The 21,755-nt window shown below is 40.8% G+C and overlaps 1 protein-coding gene across 1 annotated transcript; it reads right to left on the reverse strand.

Annotated features, from left to right (window-relative positions):
- Positions 1-434: 434 nt before the first annotated feature.
- Positions 435-20,826, reverse strand: zc4h2 (zinc finger, C4H2 domain containing). The gene is made up of 5 exons (XM_038296021.1): positions 20,667-20,826; positions 18,728-18,899; positions 18,312-18,484; positions 10,582-10,744; positions 435-1,061 (listed from the first exon to the last, which is right to left on the reverse strand). The coding sequence occupies exons 1-5, from the start codon at positions 20,717-20,719 to the stop codon at positions 948-950; spliced, it is 675 nt and encodes a 224-aa protein (XP_038151949.1). The 5' UTR covers positions 20,720-20,826; the 3' UTR covers positions 435-947.
- Between the last annotated feature and the right edge of the window lie 929 nt (positions 20,827-21,755).

Genomic DNA, 21,755 nt, shown 5'->3' on the forward strand with positions numbered 1-21,755 from the left:
GTTGATTGCAGATGTGTCTAGTAGTTCCCATTGATTTAGCTTGGAAAGCGGGGAGAATGGCGCTAGGCTTACCGCACCGTGACGTCACTGCTGGAAGATGGCAGGAAGGAGGGGCTACTATATTTGGGCAAAGATGGCCGCTCCCAGACTCAGTGATCGTGATGAAAATTATTTTACTGATTAATGCTAAATTCATTGAATCACCACTAATGTATTAGTTTTCGGTATAAATAATGATTATTCTTTGCTGACCGGATTTTTCCGTTAACAAATAATCTCAGCTGGAACTAAAACAATGCTTATATAAAATGAATTGTTATCTCTATTATAAATTTATGCTCTACCGTCACAAGAAACACATTGACCTTCATTTGTGGTTAAATGTGACAAAAACAAAGATGTTTTGTTCAGGCTGGAAGAAAAAACAGACAAAGTAGAAAACATCAAATTTATTTTTTGTTCACTGTATTAAAGTTAAACACGTTAACAGCTTTTTTCCTCTCATTTTCATCCCTTTAAACATAAAACAACTGTGTAGCTGTTTTTAGCTTTGAGATTAAAACAATGTACTTTTACTTTTTATTGGCACAAATACAAGACAGTCCCAGCATGCACTGCAAAAACCATTAGAACAAGATAATAAAAGGCAAACAACATTATTTGGACAAGTTCACTTTGGAAACTATTCAGAGGCTACTAATATACAATGGAAGTCATACAGTTATATTTATATAGTTACCGGATCAGAAAGGAGGACAGACACACAACTTATCACTATATCCAGAATTATCTGATAAAACAATTGACTAAAACAGAGAGTTTGCTGAAGCCGCCTGGAAGCTCAGAGCTTTTTATTTCAGTCATGTGGAGAAATAAACCTGGATGATCCATGATCAGTGGATGGGAGTACTTTGAACCCTCCAGAGAAGCTGAAGGTGTGAGAAGATCTACTCATCGGGCTTCCTCTTGGGCTTCTTTGGGTTGCGGGAGCGGCTCTTGGCCTTGCAGAGCGGACATATGGGAGCGTTGCGGTGAATCTGCTGGTGGCAGGACAGGCACGCCTGGAGAGAAGAAGTTTAACGCTTTATTCTGGGCTTATTAGAAGCTGCAGAAATATCAGTGACTTTTAAAGGTTTTATCTGTTAGAAAACACAGAGTTGGAAGGAAAACGACAGATTGCTTTTGTTTCTTAACTCAACAGGTCTAAAAAGTGTGGTGTGCATTTGTATTACCCCACGTCACTCGGATACCTCTAAATAAATACAATCACATTTAAAAGTCCCTTATTTAGTAACAGGATTGCTTGTGTAAAAGCTAGTCATCAAATAGACAGCGATTAAGGATTCCTCCAACTCTGAGTAACTGGATGATTAGAGGCCATTTGTCTCCCTTCCTGCTGACAGATTTATGCCTTTCAGAGCGTTTTATAAAGGCAGCAGAACAGAAAATACAGCAGCTTTACTGCTAAACTAAATTAGCCTTTCATTTAAGAACGGTGTCGATGCTAAAACACCTGAGCACCAAAGCCCCCCCCCCCCCATGCCTAGCTGTGATGACGTCTCCACGTTAATTGGTGACTGGATCAATAGTTCATTAACTCCTGCTTCAAAGAATCAGAGAAAGTCTTTCTAACCACAGAACCAGAAGCTCTTGGCATAGAACCAAAGAAAGCCTGGGTGGAATAAACAGTCTGAATTATACCTGGATTAAAATGTCCTCCATAACTTTTTAATTGTTAATGTCTAATAATGTTGTGTTAATGCTACTAAAAATGGGCTAAGAAAAATGTGTACTTAAGAACAGTTTTGCGACATGCCATTTTTTGGCCCCGATACCGATACCTGGCTGTGTAGTATTGGCCGATACCGATACTTGGCTCTGTAGTATTGGCCGATACCGATACTTGGCTCTGTAGTATTGGCCGATACCGATACCTGGCTGTGTAGTATTGGCCGATACCGATACCTGGCTCTGTAGTATTGGCCGATACCGATACCTGGCTGTGTAGTATTGGCCGATACCAGATAGCTGGCTGTGTAGTATTGGCCGATACCGATACCTGGCTGTGTAGTATTGGCCGATACCGATACCTGGCTGTGTAGTATTGGCCGATACCGATACCTGGCTGTGTAGTATTGGCCGATACCCATACCTGGCTCTGTAGTATTGGCCGATACCGATACCTGGCTGTGTATTATTGGCCGATACCAGATAGCTGGCTGTGTAGTATTGGCCGATACCGATACCTTGCTCTGTAGTATTGGCCGATACCGATACCTGGCTGTGTAGTATTGGCCAATACGATACCTGGCTGTGTAGTATTGGCCGATACCGATACCTGGCTGTGTAGTATTGGCCGATACCAGATACCTGGCTGTGTAGTATTGGCCGATACCAGATAGCTGGCTGTGTAGTATTGGCCGATACCGATACCTGGCTGTGTAGTATTGGCCGATACCGATACCTGGCTGTGTAGTATTGGCCGATACCGATACCTGGCTGTGTAGTATTGGCTGATACCCATACCTGGCTCTGTAGTATTGGCCGATACCGATACCTGGCTGTGTATTATTGGCCGATACCAGATAGCTGGCTGTGTAGTATTGGCCGATACCGATACCTTGCTCTGTAGTATTGGCCGATACCGATACTTGGCTCTGTAGTATCGGCCGATACCGATACCTGGCTGTGTAGTATTGGCCGATACCAGATAGCTGGCTGTGTAGTATTGGCCGATACCGATACCCGATACCTGGCTGTGTAGTATTGGCCGATACCGATATCTGGCTGTGTAGTATTGGCCGATACCGATACCCGATACCTGGCTGTGTAGTATTGGCCGATACCCGATACCTGGCTGTGTAGTATTGGCCGATACCAGATAGCTGGCTGTGTAGTATTGGCCGATACCGATACCAGATAGCTGGCTGTGTAGTATTGGCCGATACCGATACCTGGCTGTGTATTATTGGCCGATACCAGATAGCTGGCTGTGTAGTATTGGCCGATACCGATACCAGATACCTGGCTGTGTAGTATTGGCCGATACCGATACCAGATACCTGGCTGTGTAGTATTGGCCGATACCGATACCTTGCTCTGTAGTATTGCCGATACCGATACCTTGCTCTGTAGTATTGGCCGATACCGATACTTGGCTCTGTAGTATTGGCCGATACCGATACTTGGCTCTGTAGTATTGGCCGATACCGATACCTGGCTGTGTAGTATTGGCCGATACCAGATAGCTGGCTGTGTAGTATTGGCCGATACCGATACCCGATACCTGGCTGTGTAGTATTGGCCGATACCGATATCTGGCTGTGTAGTATTGGCCGATACCGATACCCGATACCTGGCTGTGTAGTATTGGCCGATACCCGATACCTGGCTGTGTAGTATTGGCCGATACCGATACCAGATAGCTGGCTGTGTAGTATTGGCCGATACCGATACCAGATAGCTGGCTGTGTAGTATTGGCCGATACCGATACCAGATAGCTGGCTGTGTAGTATTGGCCGATACCAGATACCTGGCTGTGTAGTATTGGCCGATACCGATACCAGATAGCTGGCTGTGTAGTATTGGCCGATACCGATACCAGATAGCTGGCTGTGTAGTATTGGCCAATACCAGATACCTGGCTGTGTAGTATTGGCCGATACCAGATACCTGGCTGTGTAGTATTGGCCGATACTGATGCCATTTTCAATCATTGAACGCAGCTACAACTCAAGCTGTACGACAAAACTGCAGGGTTTAAAAGTTCACGGGTTACGATGAATGTTCTCAACACTGTGCGACCCGACATTCTGATGCGATCTACCTGCTCACACTGTACGTCTAAAAACCACGTCAGACTCAGCGCTGAGAGATGGCGCCGGTTGCACTCTGGAAGAAGAACTCCCTTGTTTGCACATGCTCAGTGCTCGAGGTTCTGGTAAATCTGCTCGTAGCTCTGCTTCAACAGCAGGATTTACCCACCGACACCTCAGGAGGACTGACCGAATTCTGAAAATGTTTGATTTTCTCCTGACCTTACGATTCCTGATGGGGAGGTGGTTGTAAGAGGCTGACCGCCCCTCGTTACGCCGTTCATACTATACGTGGCAGGAGGCACTATCCGGGTGGGAGTCAGCGCAATCCAAGGAATTCTCACACGACTGGAGAATCAGCTTGAAAAGGGCAAAAAAAATATTGTGCAGTGTATGCCCGGCTTTACCTACTAGCAAGAGCCATAAAGGGCAAAGCCTATAAGAAACAGAACATTGTTTACGTACTGTGACCCCAGATTCTATTAACATAGACGTAGTCCTTTAAGCCCTCACTGGTTCCTAAATGGCTCAAGAAAATTAGCTATTTGGGAGCCGGCTGTCGGGTCTCACCATTATTTATACTGACCGGAGTGATGTGGGCCCCTCTGACAGAGTGGGACCCACACAGCAGGTGGGCATGGACTTTCAGTACTTGCACATGTGCGAAGGGGTAAATGTGAAGGGAGTGTTGGCCTAGTGGTTGGAGCAGTGCTCTGTGCTCTGAGAAGGTTACAAGTACCCGGTTTGATCCCCACAGCCTCCACTCTGGGTCCCTGAGCAAGACCCTTAGCCCCACACAGCTCCCTGGGCGCCTCACAATGGCAGTCCACTGTTCCCCAAGGGGAGGGGTTAAATGCAGAGGGAATTTCACCATTGTGGGACAATAAAGGGATTTACATACATTACATACAAACATCCAAATTTACCATATTAATCTTTCCCGCCCTCCTCCCGTAAAAGTCCCTTATTAGTGTATTAGGAGACTAGATATAAACAAAACATTGATCTCCAAATGGAACGTTGTAGTTTGCAAATGTTTGATAAGTGTTTATTTTAGATTTCTTGTCCACAAGTTTTAAAATATAATGATTCCTGGAGCTTGACTAGGGTAGGTGGAGGATGTCAACAACCTGACAGGTATGGCTGGGTTCCTTTTTTCCTAGTTTAGTTATTGCACAGGAGCAAAATATACCTCTGATCACTCAGTCCCATCATTATAAATACAGACATTACTTAACGTTACCAACAAATGCGCCAAAAACAAATAGCAAAAGACATAAATAACAAATAAAGGTGCCACAACTTTATAGAAAAGCATTTTTTTTTTTTTTACAGGGGGCATAATATAAATATTTGTAGTGAGAGAGATCGGGTTTAAACCTTGAACTGAATACTTCTACAGAGCACTACACCACTAAAACCATTCTCACCTTATTAAATGTAAATTAGTAATGTGATCAGTCTTTATACATTAACAGGATGCAATCGATTAATAAAATATCTGAAGATAAGCAGCAGAAAACCAGGAACTCTGAGCCAAGCAGCCCTGTGTTCACAGTAAGGCTAATACTTCAGCTGTTTCTTTAATTATCAAAAAGTGCTTTAATATCCTTCTCCTAACAATATTAGTATTGATGTTTCAGCCATGTTGACATTACAGCCATACTTCAGTTTTCTGTAGGTGGGGAACCATGTCTGCAGGGCCCTAAATCTGGTCAACTCTGCCTTTCAGTGGCTTCGTACGGTAAAAACACAATAAACAGTGTTTTAATTCATGTTTGGATGGAATACTTCATTGGTCTTCACTAATGCACCTCCTTGTCCAACATATTTTATTTATCTCTCTGCCTCCTACACCTGACAGTCATCTTCAGCTCCTAATCGAGCCTGAGAAGGAAATGAAATCAGTGGATTAAAGTGTAGTGGAGCAGGGACACATTTAAAAACAGCATGACAGCGAGTCATGAGAAGGAATGAAGACCTCTAAAAACTATGAAAAGAAACAAAAACAGCTTTTAGGTAAAACAGTAACCAAATACAGCTAAATAAATGTTTTACCACTAAAGAGAACATTCCTGCATCTTTTCAGGTTATCCTGAGCTATCTCTATAGTTCTGCTGCAATAGGCTTAGACTGCTGGAGGACATAGGGACCCCTTTTTCATCATTCTGCTTCATTCTATCTCTATTCTCCCACTCTGCAGAATCTGTTAGTTCAATCTCTAAAGTTCTCTCTAACGTGACTCCATCCTGGAGAGAAATATCAGCTGTGCTGCTGCCATCAACTAACCTGACTCTGCCAGATGGATTTGCTCCGCATATCCATCTGGAAACCTTCCGTTGAAGTAATTTTGGGAAGGGGCGAAAATACTGGTTAGCTGATTGGCCTATGTTGGTGACAGACGGGCCAAATAAACCAATCAGATCAACGAAGCATATGACGTACTAACAGAGCGACGACGAAGAGGAGCCAATTGATAGATCAAACTCTTGCTGAAACCAGTCGGGAGAAGAGCAAAAACATCTTTTCCTCTGAGAAAAGCCTCCAGAGCAGTGTTTTGCTCTTCTTTCAGTGAAGAAATACTCTGTAATTCCGATAAAACTTGCTCGATAGCCACGCTAACGCTAGTTTCATTGGCTGAAGCCGCCATGTTCTTTAGACTGAACTGTCGTGCTTCTCGTTGCGTCACACCTCAACCCGCCTCAAAGCCAACGCTGCTTGGACGTTCGTTTGGTGAACGGCTCCAAATTTTCTTCAACGGAGAGTCTCCAGACTGATTAGGGAGTGAAACCTTGAAAGCTCGCGAGATCAGGATGGTCTCACGAGGCTAGCCATTAACACCTTTGAGTATAAATGCTTTTCAGTGTTTAGTCCCGTTTCTCTCCTAGACATAGATATGAGCTCCACTTTTACTGAGACTCCCTGGACCTGCTCTCTTTCATCCCTTTGACATGAAAACTGGTCCAAAGCTTGTCTAACAGTTTCCTTCCTAGACAGAGTAGAGTTTACCGTTACCTTTTCTAACATATACCGCTTTCCCACTGGCCGAAAAAACAGTTGAAACTCGGGAACAATGGGCTTTAGTGTGACTGGGAACAGGTCACTGACGTATGTCTACCCGGGCCAAATGAATGAATGAAGTGTTTCGTGTTAAAATCTCCTGGGCTCTGATTGGCATGCTGTGGGAACACCAGAGCTGGGTTGACCCGCTAAATTACTTGACACTATTGAAGGCACCATATTGGGACGTCAACACACGGCGTCAGTCGTTTCTGATCTAACAAGCAGAGACAACTCTGTTAGCGTTGGATAAACATGGAGCAGCTCTGGTGGAGGAAGTCAGACAGATTACTTTCCTGATTTCTGTAGCACTGGTGGCACCATGAACTCCAAACCAGTGTAATGGAGTCGCCAGACACCAGGGGAACAGAGGCCACCAAGCTCCCAGTGAGGGGTTAGACTAGCTTTTTTAGCCAGTGGGAAGGGAGCCAGATGCTGATTGTTAGTGGGTCGACCATGCTTGGAGAACATGCGCTAACGTGCTATTTTCAGACGGGAAGAGGCTTTAGAACGTATTTATAGATCAATGCTTCTATGCAGTTTTTGTATGTCACCTTGAACCCCAGTCAGCCATGGCAGAAGGCCTTACGCACCGAGCCTGGTTCCGCTGAAGGTTTCTTCCTGTTAAGTTGCCAATATATAAATAAACTGAATCCAATCCATCATCCATACAATCTGATCCAAGCAGAGGACAGAGGCCAACACTGAGACACAGAATAAACCCACTTAGACCCACAGAAAAATCAATGGGTGTTGAAAGAAGAAGAGCAAGACTTGTTTGTCATTTGTTGGTTGAACTTCAGCAAGAATGAAGGCTGTTAATTATTCCCACCAGATGGCTGAACTCAACATCACACCTGTGACAACAAAGTGGCGTAATTTATGTTCTTATAGTCCTGCCTTACTGGTTTTTGCTGTTTGTTCTCAACATTAATAATTTATCTTACAAGGTGTCAGAAATAAGATGTGGGATGGATAAAGGCAAAAAAAAAAATCTTTGTATCAAGGTACCGAAATCTGCTGTTGGCCGATGATCAGAAAAAAAAACCTTTACCATTGTAGCGTTGTCTATCGCGGGTGTAAGTCACAGCTGACAGAACTTTGTAGGAGTTTGGCAGCTGAGTTTACTATAAGTTCGACTCGTCAAAGGTAAAATTTGTGCCATTTTGTGCTGAAAGCCCTAAAAACAAAAGGTGACGACGTATTTGGATAAAGACCTTACGGCGGCCGACTGAGTTTCAAACATGTTTGATTTTCTCCCGACCTTAAGATTCCTGATGGGGAGGTGGTCGTTAGAGGCTGATCGCCCCCCTTTACCCCAGTACAGCTACACCACGCACCATCAGGCTGAAAGTTTGCCTGGAAAAATCCACTCGAAAAAGGTATTAATAAAAAAAACAAAAAGTGTCTGCCCAGTTTTCGCAGGAATCTGAGAAACTTTAACTGATGAGGTAATAGAGCTAAACGTAGCAGAATAAGAGTTTAAAAACTTTGCAAAAATTGTAGCATTTGACCCAAATTCAATATAATGTTTGTTATATTGAGCTAATCTGAAGCAGGTTTACTAATAACTGCACATAAGCTGCTCTTTGTTCAGTAGATAGCGTTAGCTACAACTATCTAACATGCTATATAGAGTTTGGTACCAACAGTGCTACATTAGCTAAGCTGAGGAAATACCAGGGCCATTTCTCACCATGTTTACTTACGGTATGTGTTCTCGTGTCCCGTGATGGGAGTAACAGCGTTACCTTTTCTAGTAAGGAATAATCTAACTGATTACTTTGACTGTAACTAGAACGCAGTTACCATTGCTGACACCACGTTACTGCACATTACTCAGGTCGCACAACCAACCTTTTTTTCATGCGCGCCTTGTCATGAGCGAGGGGAGGATGGAGATTGGCTGATATGGGTTTTAACGTACAGCACACACAGAGAGATGGAGAGTGAGGAGGACTCCAGCAGCAAAACAGCGTTTTCCAAATGGAAATACCGGTGTTACGTCGAGCTGCGTTTCCCCATCACATAAGGTTTCCCCTGCATCTCCAAAAAGCGCAGGCGGCACGATTCACCGCGCAAGCGACCGGAAACGCGCATGCTAGCTAAAGGCGCGTAACAGCCGCCCTGTGCTCGCTCCACTGGGGAACTACGGAGAGCGAGAACGATCAAATGTTAGCCTGGATGGATGGATGGATGGATGGATGGATGGATGGATGGATGGATGGATGGATGGATGGATGGATGGATGGATGGATGGATGGATGGATGGATGGATGGATGGATGGATGGAGAAAAAAAAAGAAAGACCTTCTAAGCATCTTTCCAACAGAAAGTATTAACACTAAAGTAGAATCTTGCACGGATCAAGTCTGCAGAAATCTTTTGTTTCTTAGTAATTTTTGGGCCTTTATGAAGATGTAACCAGATTGAGCTGCAGAGCTGCTGCAGCTTCTGCTGAAGTAAGAAATCCAAAGAGATTTTATTTTCTGCTAATCTCTTTATCAATAAAATAAAAAAATCTGTTGATAGATTTGCATCTGGGCTTTGTGAACGAGTATTAGGGCCATGCTAGAGATGTTGTTTTTCTTCCATATTGAGAAAAAAGTCCTAAAATTAATAAAGTAATAAAATCACAAGAATAAAGTTGTATTTCATGACAACTCTTCCAAGAATCTCTTTCTTCCCTAAAATGAGGAATGTGGAGCATCATGTCAAGTTCTACTTTAGCATCGGTTTGACAAATCAGGAAATCTTTTAGCAGCAGCATCAAACTGGGCAGGATGTCAAAGTGGACTCTGGTTGCTGATTGGTGGAGCTGGTCGGCCATCATCTGCTGGGCGGAGCTCCAAGCTTTGTTTCTGAAACGGGTTGTTATATGATGACTTTATTCTCGTAATGTTACGACTTTATTCTCAAAATTTAAAAAAATCTCTAGCTTGGCCCTAATTTTTGTTGTTTTTATATATATATATATATATATATATATATATATATATATATATATATATATATATATAAATTAATAATATTAAGAGAATAAAGTCGGAGCTGTATCAGAATAAATTTATAACATTATGAGAATAACGTTGTGATATTACAAGAATAAAGTTGTAACATTATGAGAAAAAATTTTAATTTTATGACAACTCTTCCAAGAATCCCCGTCTTCCTTAAAATGAGGAATGTTGAGGATCTTGTGAAGTAATACTTTGTTTCACAAATAAGGAAATATTAAGTCTTTTAGCATAAATTTATCATCAGAACGTCTGAGACTAAGCAGACTGATGGTGGAGCTGATCGGCCGTCAGCAGGTTGTTGTTTGATGACTTCATTCTCATAATTTTACAACTTTATTCTTGTATTTTCATTACTTTATTCTCCTAATGTTACATTATTTTCACTTTATTCTCATATTTTTAAAAGATCAACTCCAGCCTGGCTCCGATACACCTTGGTAGGGCTGCGTATGGTTCTATCTTTTGAATATTTAAATAGCAGCTGCTTCTTTATTCATCAGGAAAACCGTTAAATAAAAGACGAAGACTGAGATTCAGCTTCATTGACGCTGCCCTCTGCCTTCACCCAAAGCAGCTAAATGAGGAACGGAAGAGACGATGAGCCCGGTGTGGTTTGTGCGCCACTAGAAAGTGGCGATCCACAGACTTCCTTAATCTCCTTTGCATCCGTTTTGAATGGAAATACCTTCATGGGTGGCGGCTGCTGCCTGAAGGTGGCCGTCTGCCGGGCGTCTTGCTTCCTGGACACCTGAAGCTGCTGTGCCGCCGCCGCCGCCGCAGCTAGTGACTCTGGGATGGCGGGCTCATGTGGCTCCTTCTGCCACTCTGCCTTCTGCTTCTCAAAGTAACTGTTCAAAGCAGGATGGGAAGAAAAAGGAAATAAAGCTGGTAAACAGATCGCATTTAGACCTCATAACTCACACAGCAGCTGACACTGAACTGTCCACAGCCACTTTTCTAAACCCAGCAAAATTACAGTTGTGACACAATTTTCTTTAATGCAAGTCTGATCAAATGCTTCAAGTAATTAAAAGACTGTTTGTAAGCATACAAGTGTGTGTGTGTGTGTGTGTGTGTGTGTGTGTGTGTGTGTGTGTGTGTGTGTGTGTGTGTGTGTGTGTGTGTGTGTGTGTGTGTGGGCAGGGGAGGGCTGGGAAAGAAATGTGGCCTTGGACTTTATGCATGACTGGCCCTTTTTCAAAGACAAAAAAACGTGATATCCCCTTTCATTACCCTCTCTGGTTTCTCTCAAAATAGGAGCGGGGTAGAGTGAGATCTTTGAGCATTCACAGAGTAAATTTGATGTGTTACATTTCCTGTGAACATGGCTGACCTCTGTGCCAAGCATGTTGGCCTTTTCAGCAGCCGCAGGCGTTCAGTGGGTTTCTGATACGCAGATTCTGGACTGCGTTACCTTTCCTTCAGGTCACCGTCGCAAAAACATCTTACACTGCAAAAATCTAGACATTTTTCTTAAATTAGGCGCATTTTTCCTTGAATTTAGGAGGTAAGTGAAATACTTTGCCAATGGAATGAGACAATTTACATTTAAAATAAGAAAAAAAACAACAGCGGCCTCTTATTTCAAGTGCTTAATATCTGATTATCTTATTTTAAGGCTAAACATACCAATTCTATTTGCAGATCATCTTATTTATCCACCCAAATTAACTGTAAATAAACTTATTTTGAGATTTCTTTACTACTTTTTGCAGTGTAGCTATGATGCTTGAATACACCCAGCAAACTGTTGGGGATGTGATCAGATTTATTTTCCTTTAAAACATCTTGTCACAGTTTTACTAATAATAATAAAAAAATGTAGAAATGATTGTTTTAACGTCTCCTTCCTTCTCTATAAATCTGACACTCTGCTGTGATGACGAGTTGCACATAAGAACCAGAGGAGAACATAAGCTGCTGCTTTCGTAGTGTCTTTTACGGCCGGCTGAGCGTCGAGGGTTGGGGGGGTGGGGGGGTGTCATCCGGACGGGAAGGAGAGACAACAACCAGCTGGCCAGCAATGAACTCATCATTGGAGCCTTCTGGCAACACAGGGCCAGAGTAGAGAGGCGAGCAACAATGCTGTCAGCACGCAGAGCGGCTCTACATCACAGCCATTATCCCCCCCCCTCCTAAACTCAAAGGTCCTGACTCCCCAGGACGGTCAATTTGCCTTTTTAATACAATCGTTACACATAAAACAGCCTTTTGGTTAATATGATGGAGGAGAGAAATCTTTTTGAGGCTGAATAAAGAACGTGGCCTTTGGTGCAAATTAACACACCCGCTATAAATAAACTCCATGGTACGCAGCCACTGATAGTTCAGCTAATTCCTGTTAGAGCAAAACATGGACGACCCATATTAAACAACAGCCAACGTCTGGGTGTAGACGGGATACTGGAAGGTCCCCCGTCCAAAAGGAAAAATAACTTTGGAGAAGTTTAACTTCTATATTCCTGCTCCATTAACTATGATTTGCGGTGGAAAATTGAACAATCATCTGCTGTTGATGGATGTCAGCCGGCTGGAAGCCTGCTTGTCAGACCACCCTGATGTACCTCCAATTTTCTGGATGACACAGATTTTTGTGAAGCCTGAAATGGTTTCATTCGTCACCATCATTCTGGCACTTTCTACAGCTGGACACGTTTAGGATGAAAAAACAGCTTCAGCTGATGTGCATATCTGGAAAACAAGCCCACAGTCCAGCTGATCGGAAATTAAAAAATATTTGGTCTCATGTTTAAAGTTTTAAAGGTTCATCTAAATTACAGAAAGAAATGTTTCCAGGAGAATAAAACTTTAGACTTCTATACTTATTTTGAAAAGCAAAGGAATTAATCTAAAGCTTAGAAAATAAACTTTAACACAGGAATATTATCATTAATCACTAAATGAAAGTGAGTTTTTTTGGAGCAGCAGTTACACAAAGCATCAAACTTCTGTTCCTAAAGAATCCAGATATTCTCCATGGCCTCTAGGCGTTAGTGTGAAAAGCACGGCTGCAAAAAAAATAAGACCCGCGTTGATCAAAGGGCGGGGGAAACTACCAATCGGCTTCTTTGCCCTTGACATTTGAGCAACGTGTTCTCAAGATGTTATCCACCAAAAAAATCCTCTCCAAAAAAGGAGCTCCTACTTCCTCTAACCAACAGCGATCCATCATCTCAGCTCCTCTGACAACTCCAGGCGCAAAAACATTCATTAGGAATATCTTCCTGCTGAAACTTGTGGCGTCCGTGATCTCGCAAGACAGTCTGTGAAGCAACTGTACTACGATACAGTAACACAGCCGCCATGATCTGTAACTCTGGTGGCATCTCATCAGTCTGGCCGACACCACATCAACCGAATTCCTCCCGGGTTACAGTATTAAAATTAAAAAGCCACCGGACTGGTCGAGTCAGGCGACTTGAAAGCTGTTTGCGGAAAGCAAAAAGAGACGGAGTCACAACTTTTCATACACACCCAGGGTTTAATTATTGTTTGGTGCTCTGCTCTAAAACATCAACGTCGATTTTTTAATCACCCTGGGAGTGCCGTTTGTTTCACAGCAATAAAACGAAAAGGAAGAAATTCCCAGAAAATGTTAGTTAACGCGTCCAGCCAACCGCAGGCTGGATGCCTTTAAATGAGGTTAAAAACCTGAAATAACCTGAAGAAAAAAAAACAACCTTCTTGCTCTGCTGTGTCAGATAAAATAATGTTCAATAATCATTTCATTAGGTGGCATCGCTGGAGGAATTGGTCGTTTTAATGATAATGAGATATTTTACTGAGAGAAACAGGAGAAAACTTTGATTATTTCTCTGGTATCTTAAAGTAAAAGTCCGGTCAGCGAGGAATAACCAAAGGATCATTATTCAGTAAATAAATAATTGTTGTTGATTGCAGATGTGTCTACTGTATTTTCGCGACTATAAGGCACATATAAACGTCTTTTCTTTCCCCCTCAAAATGTGCGGTGCGCCCTATGTGTGTTGTTACTGCGGATGTTGTTGAGACCGCCATGAGAACGTTAAAGGGGGAAGTGTGGGCGTGGATTGGCTGGCACGCAAATGGACAGAACCTATGGTGATTTTTAAGAGAAAGACTTTGCCTAAAGAGACTTTTCCAGCTGGAGTCGTTATTAAGGCAAATGAAAAGGGCTGGATGGATGAGGAGATGATGAAAGAGTGGCTGAGGGAGGTGTAAGTAAGGAGACCAGGTGGTTTTTTTCCACGCATCACCATCGCTGTTAATCTGTGACTCCATGCGTGCTAATCTCACAGCTGATGTGAAAAACATGGTGAAACAAAATGAACGCTGTGCTCGCTGTTATTCAACCGCTCAGCATCGGTGTGAACCGGCCGTTCAAAGTAAGGCTGCTAGCGGCGTGGGAGCGATGGATGACAGACAGAGACCACAGTTTCACGAAAATTGGAAGGCAGCGCCGGGCAAGTTACGCCACAGTTTGCGGATGGATTGTTGATGCTTGGACTAACGTGTCTGCTGGCTCTGTTGTTCAAGCTTTTGCAAAGCCGGCATCATTTCCGAGAAGCCGCATGGCATGGAAAGTGACTCTGACAGCGAAGAAGGGGAAATTGGCATGTCTGATTTAGCGCAGCTGTTTAATTCAGAAACAGAGGATGATGACTTTGATGGGTTTGATTAATACTTTGTAATAAATACTTGAATAAAGCACAATCATACTCAGTTTTGCTCCCGCTCTATTTTAAATATGCAGTAGAGGTATTTAAACGTAGTAGAGGATACGTACCTGCATATAAAACGTGTGTGTTAAATACAGTAATGGCACACATAACTGAGACTACGCCTTTTAGTACAGTGCGCCTTATGGTCGTGAAAATACGGTACTAGTTCCCATTGATTTAACTTGTAAAGCGGGGAGAATGGCGCTAGGCTTACCGCTCCGTGACGTCACTGCTGGAAGATGGCAGGAGGGAGGGGCTACTATATTTGGGGGAAAAATGGCCGCTCCCAGATTCAGTGATCGCGATGAAAATAATTATTTTAATTTTTTTATTGATTGACACTAAATTCATTAAATCACTACAAATGTATAAATAATGATCCATTGATTATTCCTGCTGACTGAACTTTTCCTTTAAAACTACTTCTTCTCCACTGACCAAAACTAACATAGCAAAGCCGCTTTTAGCGTTCGGACTTTATTTAGCGACGCCGCATTTGCCCCAAAAACTATTCTGTTCTGGAAACTCTAGATGAGGCTTGTAATAAGCGAGATTACATGTCCTAGTCTGAGAAATACCATGACAACGTTAATAGCTGCAAGCTTGGAGTAATGGGCTCAGCTGTGATGCACATCAAAATGCCATCCATCGCTGCCAATATTCAACGTGCCTTGATGCTAAAATAAACCCTGTAAAGGATTACCATTCACCTACTGTGTTTCAGCTGGAAGTCTCTCCTTATATATATATATATATATAAATATAAAGGATTTTACCAGAATAAAGTTGTTATTTTAAACATTAAAACAACAGAAGATAAAAACTTGCCAACGTCTTCCATTCCATTGAACTTTTTTTTAGGTTTTTTTTTACATCACAACCACAAATGTTTGAGTTATTTAAAGATTTCTTTCTGCTGGAGTTAAAATGCTGTGTACGTTAAGGTGTTGGGAAGATATAAATGGTTCGTTTTTGTTTTGTAAAACTGCGGCTGCTCTGTGAGGGCTGTAGTTTGGTCAATGAACATTAAGTAGTTTACTAAGCAGCATTAGGCCACAGCAGACGGGTCAAGGAAAAAGTTATGAAATATTTTAACACTGGGACTCCCAGATTTCTGATCCTACTGGAACTCCCACTGGCCGTCAGTTTGACGGGCCACATTTATCCAAACGAAACACATTAGTGGTGATGTCATCAACTGAGATGGTTCTAGTGTGCGATATAAACCCATAGTGGATATGTGAACCTGAAAACAGGTCTAGAATAGATTTTTCAAAGGCTGTATTGTACTGGTTCATCAGTAGGGCTCGGTGCGGTTCAGTTCTGGCCCAGTTCTCAGATAATAAACAGCGCCTGAGCAGACCGTCTCATCTCCTTACAGTCAGCCTCCGTAATCAGAAAATTTCAGACATTCCTAAAAGTCAGAAAAGAAATCAGGGTAACAGGAATTCATGTTTAACCGGGAAATCCTCTCCTGAAAATAGATATTAAACTATGATAGTTTTAAATTTAGCCCTGAAATTGATTAAAGCCTTAGAAGACACACATAAAGGGAACATTATAGCAACACTTGACCTCTTCAAATTAAACACAAAGAGCTGCTTTATCTGAGCAGCACAAATAGAGTCTACAGCTGCTTGTAGGAAGGTTGTGAAGGTTTTCAAATATAAAAAACAAAAAGGAAAACGGTGTAATCATTCACAGCCATCCCCGTAGCTATCACATTGTTTTTCATGATTTTGGAATAACTAAAGAGCGATTCCCACTGGCTGCTGCTTTATCTTTAATCCTTCTGGCTACAAATAAAATCCTTTAACAGGATGTTTTTCTAAATTAGTCTGTTTATTGTAGGGTTGGACAATATAAAGATAATCTAATATCATGACATATTTGGGCTATAATAGCATACACTATATATACCACAATACGGTTAAATGACCTTCAAAAACAATAGAATGCTTAAACTTGCACTGATAAACTCATTCAAACGTTTTGTTTCATATTTAAAATATTTTATTTTATCCAGCTCAAAGCTTTCGGCTACATTCTGTCTTTGGTTGTCAGAATTCGACCTTTAACAAGATCCCAGCATCCGAACAGGACATAAAGCAACATTAGTGAATAATACATTACTATATTAGCTGATGATTATTTCATTAATCAATTAATCTGATCGTTTCAGTACTAAAATGAACCCTTTAGATTAAGAACAGGATGTCAGCAAAGTTTATGTACATGTTAAAGTGGATAAAAGACTTGATAAAAACTTTCTGAAGGAATACATGAAACTACATGAAACTGTAAACGTGTGTCGTGAATTGGTGCTATATAAATAAACTAGGGCTGCAACTAATGATTATTTTGATTAAACTGTCAATTATTTTTTTCAATTAGTTAATTAATAATTGGATAGCCAAAGATTCCTTACAGAAGACTTTTCATGAAATGAAACCAGGAAAAACGTAAACTTTTCATCTTGAGGAGTTCTGGATTAGAGAGCAGACTAAAAATTTTTTTTTTATCTTAAATGCAAAATGTTTATATTTTTTTTTTATTTTGTTATAATCCCTGCTCCAATTGAGCCGCTGTCATCTAAAGGCCATCTTTAGACCAGAGGTCACGGATTAGCGGACCGCGGTGCGGATCCGGACCCAACCTGATTCAAAACATTTATAAATTACTGCATGTTGTCTGACGACAGTGTCTAACTTCCCTTGCGCCTCTTCTCCTGTTAATACGGTAAAGCCCTGGGGAGCGTCCGGCTCCAGGCTGCACGTGATCCAAATGAGCCAATGAGCTGTCAGTCTGGGTTGCTGCTGCTGCTACTTTTAGACACAGCAGGCAAACCTGTGGCAAGCCGGGCGATGGGAAAGAAGGAGAAGACCATGAGAAAAAGAGAGCAGAGAAAGTGTGGACTGCTGGAAGAACTGCGGTGAACTGGTGAAAGAAAAGTGAAATGGCGTGCTCAAAGATGACCCTGCACATTTAGAGGATGTTTGGCTCAACCTGCTGCTGTGAAGCAGGATTCTCCACCATGAACAGAATCAACAATAAATCTGGATCCAGGCTCAAAATGAGCTCCTTGATATATGCTTGAGAATGGCTTAGTCTCCGGTTAAACCCAGGTTTAAAGCCTTGCAGGGCAGCCTAAAGCCCACTGCCAACATTAAGACAGAAAAAAGAAAGAAAATAACAAACCATCAGTTCAGGTGTTTGAGAAAATATGGGAATCAGGAAATTATCTATAAACCAAACTGAACGATTGTTGTTCTCTACTTGAAAAAAGACTTTAGACTTTAAAATGGAAAAAATGTCTATTTTTTTATATTTTTTTATTTAAAAATTAAATGTATAACAGATTGATTAAAACATTATTTTATTTCAGTGTTAAATTCTGTTTAAAGTAACAGCTTATAATTAAAAATGTCTGTTTCTGAGGTAAAAGGTTGTTCTGCTAATTAGTGGATGGGTGTTATTTACAACGGTACACCTTATTTTTTTTATATTTGTATTTTTTTAAATGATGGATCACTTCACATAATTACAAACATGCTCTTATTTATGTTTATCAGAAAACAGAATAAGGTTTGCAGTCATAATGTGAATAAATATGGAAAGGTTTGCTAATATTTAACCGGTTATTCTTTATTTTGTAAATGTGAGCAGAGCAGGTGGCATTTCTGCAGTGTTGTGTTCAGCGCGTTCAGATACTTACTCCAGAGAGAGCTTCTCCTCCTCTTCGTTCAAGTTTGGGAGTCTGTGCAGACCTAGAGTCATCCTGAGTGCATCGACGTGCTCCTTTAGAGGCTTGTACTCATCATGGAGACGGCGAGTTGTTTCAAGCAGTTTATTCAGGTCGTTCTCAGACTGCTTTATGGTGCTTTCCATCTAAAATCACAGCTCAATGTTAATACAGACATTTCAGCTCACGAAATTTAGAAACAGTTTAGTTCAGACCGAGGAAAAATTTTTATAAATGATATAGTAAAAGCCAGATAAGAGTCTTTTGACTGACATCGAATGATTATTTAAAAACAATTAATACGTTTTTGTCTGTCCAAGTTTAATTGAAAAATACCTGCATATATTCTTAGTTGTGCAAAGTGCATTTAGGACATTTGATGAACTCACCACATTAATATCTGCATGGATGAGGCGCAGCTCTTCAACATGGGCCATTTTCTCTTGCAGAAGGAGATCCATTTCTTGTTTGTATTCTTTTAAATGCTTCTCCTCAGACTCCAGAGCCTCAAACTCCATCTTTAAACGAGACTTGATCTTCTGCATCTGGAGAGTCTTGTTTCTGCAAGCCAATTGCAAAGACTTTCATTTTATTTCGATTGTTTTAAAAGCTGTCAGGATAAAATGTAAGTGTCCTTTCACACTGGAAACAATTTAGTGGGAGAGAAAAAAAAAAATCCCATAGATTCATGATCCATCAAATCAGTTCATATATTATTGTAAGGGCTGTAAAAACTACACAAACCTGTTCCCAAAGAACACACTGCTAATAAATAAGCAGCCATCCCTCCCTACTAAGCTATGGGACGCCGTTTGTAAAGCTAAAGGGGAAAACAGTTTTTTTTTTTACATTGGGCCCTTGATTTTACGAGAAATTAGGAGATTTCACAAGTAACGTCTTCCTATGGGCAACGACTTGAAGGCACAAAATAAACTGTTCATCATTTATTCTTTATGGTACGCCAGCATTCAGAACATGGAGGCCAATCACTGTCCCCCAGACATCCGCCATTATATTTTTATTTATAATATAATCAATTATGAATTTTTTATAATTTTTAAAAACAAAGCGGCGTGTGTGTGACGTCATCAGCATGCGCCGGCTACCATTCATTCATCCTGTCTGCTGAACTGCTGCTAGTTTTCCTCACATGCCTGGAAGATGTCTAGTGCTGCTACCACAGATGATCTCGCTCTCCAGATGAACGATTCAGATGAGCTAGAATGAATAGAAGGGGCAGAGCGTAGCCGCCTGTGGCCCGGGCTGCCTCTAACAACTCCAGTCCGCCGCGCGGATGATGTCATACACACTCCGCTTTGTTTTAAAAAGATATAAATATAAAAAAAATATAACTGCGGATGTCTGGGATGTCTATAACTGCGTTATATAATATAATATAACGGAACGGAATATCTTCAGAACGGCTCCAAATGACACAAAACTCAGATGGGAGAGTAGAACATGATGGAATAACGGAAAATCAAGGAGCCAATGGAAAAAAAAACGGTGTTCCCCTTTAAGCTATCAAAAATTAGTAGAAATATTTATCGTTATTTAGCGTGTTTTAAGATAAAAATAAGGAGGGTTTTTTTGTCATTAATTTATTTATAAAAATCTTACTTTGTTAAATAAATATTTAGTTTGCAAATTTAAAAATGCTATTTTTTTATGCATTTAATTATTTAGATAGGAAAATATTTAGTTTAATTAGCCATTTAAATATTTAGCCAACTAAATATTTAGCTTACTTAGCTATTTATATTTAAATAGCTTGGAGCTAGCTAAATATTTAGTTAGTTAAATATTTTATTTTGAGCTTATTATTTTTTTTTAAACTAAATATTTAATTTATGAACTAAATATTTAGCTCCAAAACCATTTATTTAACAAAGTAAGATTATTATAAATAAATGAAAGAGTGAAAAAATGACTTTATTTTTCTCGCTAAATCAGCAGAAATATTGCTCCTAATTTTGGACTGCTTAGCTTCACAAACGGCTAAGCTAAGCTAAGCTAATGCAGCTTAGTAGAAACATCTGCATTTGTTGACACATCTGGGATTGTCGTTCACCACCCAGAAAGCGCTTTAAATGACGCCAGCATTCTGTGTTTGTTAGTTTGTTGCATAATTAGCTTTAGCAGCGGGATAATGATGGTTAAAGCAGCTAAAAGCAGCTAAAGGCAGTGATTGAGAGCAGAGCAGCTTCTGCTGCTGAGGATGGAAACAAAGCGAAGCCAGGGGGAGGGGCTAAAGCTAGCTAACAGCAGCTAACTTAACGTCTAGAAACAGCAGCTGGAAAACATTCAGAAGCTCCATCCGAGCTTTACCGTATTTCCAAGATATTCTCCAGTTTGCACATTATTTCCTGTTCGTCCGCCATGGTTTTTTATTGGCCGTTATCCAGCTGGCCGCCCGCTCCGTTATCCAGCCAAGGCCCCGCTGCTCTCCTGCTAATAGAAAAAAACACAATAACCAGCGCGAGCGCGCTCGGGTGCACGCGCGCGTAAAGTGAAACCATGGCAACTCAAATGTGAGAATAGAAGCACGAGCTGCTGTAGCTCTGAGTTTATTACTGCCACCAGAAAATTCACTGGAGGTTTAAAATACACGAAGTAATCTGGAAAGTTTTATTTCTGATGTTTTTCTCTGTATTCAGGCTCTTAAAAAACAAAAAAATAACAAACTTTAATAAATAGTGCAGCTTTTTATGGAGGCCGGTTTCTGCCACTGTGAAAAAAAAGAAAATTATCTCATTATAATGAGATACTATCTCATTTTTTTTGACTAAAAAATATTATATTAATATTTTGAGTTATAAAATTACTACTATAATGAGATACTATCTCATTATAATGAGATGCTATTTCATTATAATAAAGTATATAAAGTAACTCAAAGTTAGTTTACTATCTCAAAATAATGACATACTATAATTATTTTATACTATTTTGAGATAGTATCGCATTATAATGAGATAAATTATTATTTTTTTTTTACAGAGTGGCAGAAACAGGCTTCCATAGATTTTATGAAGCAAATGTGTGTTTTCATTCCGCTTCACATGAGCGAATATTGCTGACAGGGCAGAGGATTAATGTAGTCCTAATATCTAGGTCAACAATAAAGTAAAGTTTATTTTAGGGCATACAGGGACACACATCCTGCAGAAAGGGCTGCTCTGGTAAGATGAGACCAAAATTTCACTTATGGATATTAACAATTATTATGTATAGAGAATAAAACTGCATTACTCTGGATTCTCATGTTTTTGGCACACTGACATATTGCAGGGTAAATAGACATTTAACTCATCATCTCAGCATCTTATTTGAGCTTCAGATATTTTAAAAAGACAATTTTGCCGTTACAGGTAATAACAGTCTCTACCACAGGCCTGAAAAATACCTAGAGCTGGG

Source organism: Cyprinodon tularosa, unplaced genomic scaffold (genome assembly GCF_016077235.1).
Source record: "Cyprinodon tularosa strain WSP-4 unplaced genomic scaffold, ASM1607723v1 ctg365, whole genome shotgun sequence".
In the NCBI taxonomy this organism is placed as follows: domain Eukaryota; kingdom Metazoa; phylum Chordata; class Actinopteri; order Cyprinodontiformes; family Cyprinodontidae; genus Cyprinodon; species Cyprinodon tularosa.